At 38.1% G+C, this 4,360-nt stretch overlaps 1 protein-coding gene across 1 annotated transcript; it reads right to left on the bottom strand.

Moving 5' to 3' along the window:
• Positions 1-708: 708 nt before the first annotated feature.
• LOC115005936 (gamma-crystallin M1-like) lies at positions 709-1,417 on the bottom strand. The gene is made up of 2 exons (XM_029427928.1): positions 1,142-1,417; positions 709-987 (listed from the first exon to the last, which is right to left on the bottom strand). The coding sequence occupies exons 1-2, from the start codon at positions 1,415-1,417 to the stop codon at positions 709-711; spliced, it is 555 nt and encodes a 184-aa protein (XP_029283788.1).
• Positions 1,418-4,360: the final 2,943 nt, after the last annotated feature.

Genomic DNA, 4,360 nt, shown 5'->3' with positions numbered 1-4,360 from the left:
ATCTGTATAAACTGGAAAAGATTTTGGTTCTTGTTTCCAATTGTATCCTGAATGTTATTGACCAATAGCTGCACCGAGTTAGAGCTGCAGGATGTCAGCAGGAAGCTGAACAGAGTCACAAGGTTCAAAATACTTCTTTGATTTAAGAATTGAATGTGCTGAATTGTGATGTGTGTGTCTAACAGCATAAACTGCAGAGCATTAAGTGAGACAGAGATGTGATGAATCCTCCACAGCTCAGCATGCATCATCTTCGTGCTCGTCATTTGCACCAACATGAAGGAGTTCTGCTCCGCTTCAAGGACCTCATTTCAAATGGAAATAAATTGGTTTGTAAACCGAAGACTTGTTTCCCGGCTGGACACAAACGAGAGCATGAAGTGCAAACTCTGACGACTTCAGTGTGTGTGTGTGTGTGTGTGTGTGTGTGTCCTATTCTAGTTACGCGTTTGTGATGCGTCAACGCAAACCAACGCCAAAATAAAACCCTTTCCTTGAAATGTAATTGACGTGCAGTTTGAGAAAGTAGTTTTCAGGAGAGCAGGCTGCTCCCACTGATTATTTTGATATTATCTTTTTCTTTGCAGAGACTCGATGTTCCTGTAGTACATCCAGGATGTCCTTAAAGACACAGAAGAACTGCTTATTCCTTTTGTTACAGTGCAGAAATTAGTTTATTTAGAGACATTAAATACATTCGGGGAACATTTAGTTGCAGGAGTCGGTGATGCGCCTCATGCTCATGAACCTCTGGCCATTCATGCCCATGTCCCTGAAGCTCCGGTACTCTCCGGGCCTCAGGTACATCATCTTGCCTCTGAAGTGGGCCTGCTCGTACATCAGCCATTGGCCGTCCATCACGTTGCAGGACATGCAGTCGGACATGCGGTAGCGCTCCATGATGTTGTCGCAGTCCTCCATGAGCTCGTGACTCTGCCCACCGAAGTTCTCCCTCTCGTAGATTTTCATCCTGAACTGACCTCTGTGCTGTTGGTGGAAGAGGATGAGAAGAAATGAAAGTCGAGCTTAGTGTGAGATGTAGAAAGATCGTTTTAAACCTGTTTGAACCTGTTTAAACCCGTTTTGGCCTGTTTAAACCTGTTTAAACCTGTTTAGACCTGTTTAGACCTGTTTAACCTACCATGGGGATCATGCGGCAGGACTTGATGCAGTCTCTCATCCCCATCATGCTCTGGGAGTCGGAGTACTCGCCCCTCCTCATGAAGAACTGGTTTCCCATGTAGTTGGTGCGATCGTAAACCATGAAGCAGCCGCTCTCCACCCTGCAGGACTGACACCTGTTCAGATAGGAGGTCATGTCGGAGCAGTCGCTCATGCACTCGTAGGAGCGACCCTGGAAGTTCTTCTCCTCGTAGAAGATGATCTTGCCCCTCATGTTCATGCCGGTGTTGCTCATGTTAGCTGTGGATGTGCTGCTGCTCCTGAACTGCCTTCCTACCTGGTGGAGCCTTTAGCTTTTATACCTCGCCGAACGCAAAGGCCCCCTTACTCAGCAACTTACCATTGAAGCCAGAAGAATACAGAGCGTGTGTTTCTGCAGCTGTAGAGCGGCTTTGCTCTCATGACCCACATTGTTAGCAGAGAATACAAAGAGAAGCGGACAATTAGCAAGTGTGTGTGTGTGTGTGTGTGTGTGTGTGTGTGTGTGTGTGTGTGTGTGTGTGTGTGTGTGTGTGTGTGTGAATAGGAGGGAGTCTGTAGGTTGAAGGGATGGGAATACAACTTAAATAAATCTAAATAAATAAAAAAGTACACTAATGCTAATGTTATTAAATTAATAATATATATAATAATAATGAATACTATTATACCCCTAACACACCCAGGCTGAACTATTTAAATACTGTGATAAAGGTAAAGTGAGGGAGAGCTCCAGAAGGGGTCAGCAGGGTCAGTTTTGTTACCTTTTGTAATTTGAACCTGACGCATCACCTGCCTCGAGAAGGTGCGTTTAATAACTCCGTGTTAAACATTAAACCTGAACCCTGTTAGTTCTGACATGTGAGGGTTATATTTATATATTTATATATTTATATATTTATATATTTATATATTTATATATTTATATATTTATATATTTATATATTATTTATATATATATATTTATATTATATATATTATACATATATATATATATTTTATATATATATACCCTTTATCTAAATATCTATATCTATCTATTTATACTCTCTATTTCTTATCTCTTTATCTCTCTCTCTCTCTCTTTCTCTATCTCTTTCTCTTTCTCTCTCTCTCCTTCTATCTCTCTTGTCTCTCTATATCCCTCTCATCCTTCTCTCTTTCTTCTCTCATCTCTCTCTCTCTCTTCTTTCTCTCTCTTCACTCCTCCTCTCTACTCTCTCTTTCTCTCTCTCCCTTCTCTCTTTTTCCTCTATCTCTCTCCATAATTATTATACAATATATTGAATATGTATATAGATATGATATATAGTCTTAGATATATTTAATATATGTAATATATATAGAAAGAATATATAGTATATATATATATATAATATATATATATATATATATATATATATATCTATGTATATATTATATTATATATATATTATATAGATTTATATAATAATTAATATATATATTATATATAAATTTTATATTATATATATATATATCTTATATATTATATATATTTATATATATTATATATATATATTATATATTATATATATATATATATATATATATATTATTATATATATAATATAACATCATCAGTTGTCCCTGTGGTTCACAGGAGGACTCTGAGGTGATTATTGATGATTATTTGAGTTTTAATCTTTGCTTTTTGTGTGTAATGTTGTTTAAATGAAACACGTGAGAGCTTTAGAGTGGAGTCTTTAAAACCGTAGAGCACTGTGAATATAAGTATTCATGTCCTGCCATGTTGGAATAAAAGCGTCTCCTTTAGTATATTAGAGTATTTAACATATTCTTTCCTCAGTGAGAGTTGCGGAACATAATGATCCACTTTTAGCTTCAGAGGAAAATACATCTGGAGAATATGGAGGTGCTTCTCGTCTGCCCCCCCCCCCCCCGCCATCCATCCCCACTCTTAATATCCTCCAGGATCTGCTCAGATTCCTGCATCTGTTAGAAGTCTGAAGATGAGTCTGTAGGTCTGAAGATGATCCCCGGGCCGAGCCAGCGAGTTAATGCTGCGCTATGGAAAGGTGTTCAAGTGTCGGCCGCAGCAGCAGGAGCGCTTTGCTTTACTTAATGCAACAAATACTTATTATATATATATTATATCATTATGAATCTGCAGCAGGCTGTGAGGTTCCTCCTCTGTGAGCATGACTCCTTCTATAATATGATTATATTTATATTTGTGTGGAGCTGAAGGAAAGGTCAAAGGGTCACCACAAACATTTCAATTCATCCTGCGGAGAACGTGATCAGTGTCAACCCTGTCTCCTGAAATGACGTTACAACAAATACATTTAGCAGAAAATGTAAAGTCACCTGGATTATAATTTCTATTAACATGATGTTTATGACACAAACACGAGCCGGCTGCGTTCCCGCGTCATGTCCCGCGTCGCATCCCGCGTCACGTCCTGCATCGCATCCTGCCTCCTGCACACTCGACCCAGAGCCTGAATATTCAGGATCTAATATTGTAATTTGGATAAAGGTCTTATGTCCTGAGAGAAACAGGACACTCATTTTACAGTTTGTTTTTAAAGATAATTGTATTTACACTTCTTCAAACCTTTTTACAGTCGAAGGTCACCAGCAGATAATCTCCGAGGCCTTCAACCGTCTGAGTCTCGCCTTGAGACTCAGATTACACGTCAGCCGCTCTGATGAAGCATCTCGTTTGTTGCTGTAGTTGATCGTCAGGTTTATTACATGTGTCATTACTGCAGACAGGTCACACGTCAGCCGGGTCAGGGAGAAACTCAGGATTCATCACTGAAAGCAACAGCTTTATTAAATCTAATATATTTATACAGTCCCCTCAAGAACCCTCACACACTGAGGACACACACACTGAGGACACACACAATGCCGCGAGGGGACAGAATAAACAACTCATATGAATAATAATACTACATGAACTGCTGTGTCCATATCACGAAAGATAATGTGATCAAACAAAAAACAGATCCAGAAGGATGTCAAGCAAAAATATTTTTTTATTTATAAAAACAGCTAAGAATATGAATTATATTTATGAAAACAACTAAGAATATGAATTATATTTATGAAAACAACTAAGAATATGAATTATATTTATAAAAACAACTAAGAATATGAATTATATTTATGAAAACAACTAAGAATATGAATTATATTTATGAAAACAACT

This window comes from Cottoperca gobio, unplaced genomic scaffold (assembly GCF_900634415.1).
Source record: "Cottoperca gobio unplaced genomic scaffold, fCotGob3.1 fCotGob3_405arrow_ctg1, whole genome shotgun sequence".
NCBI classification, from domain to species: domain Eukaryota; kingdom Metazoa; phylum Chordata; class Actinopteri; order Perciformes; family Bovichtidae; genus Cottoperca; species Cottoperca gobio.
Note: the sequence above shows the minus strand (reverse complement) of the source record. Positions and strands in the feature narration are given on the sequence as shown.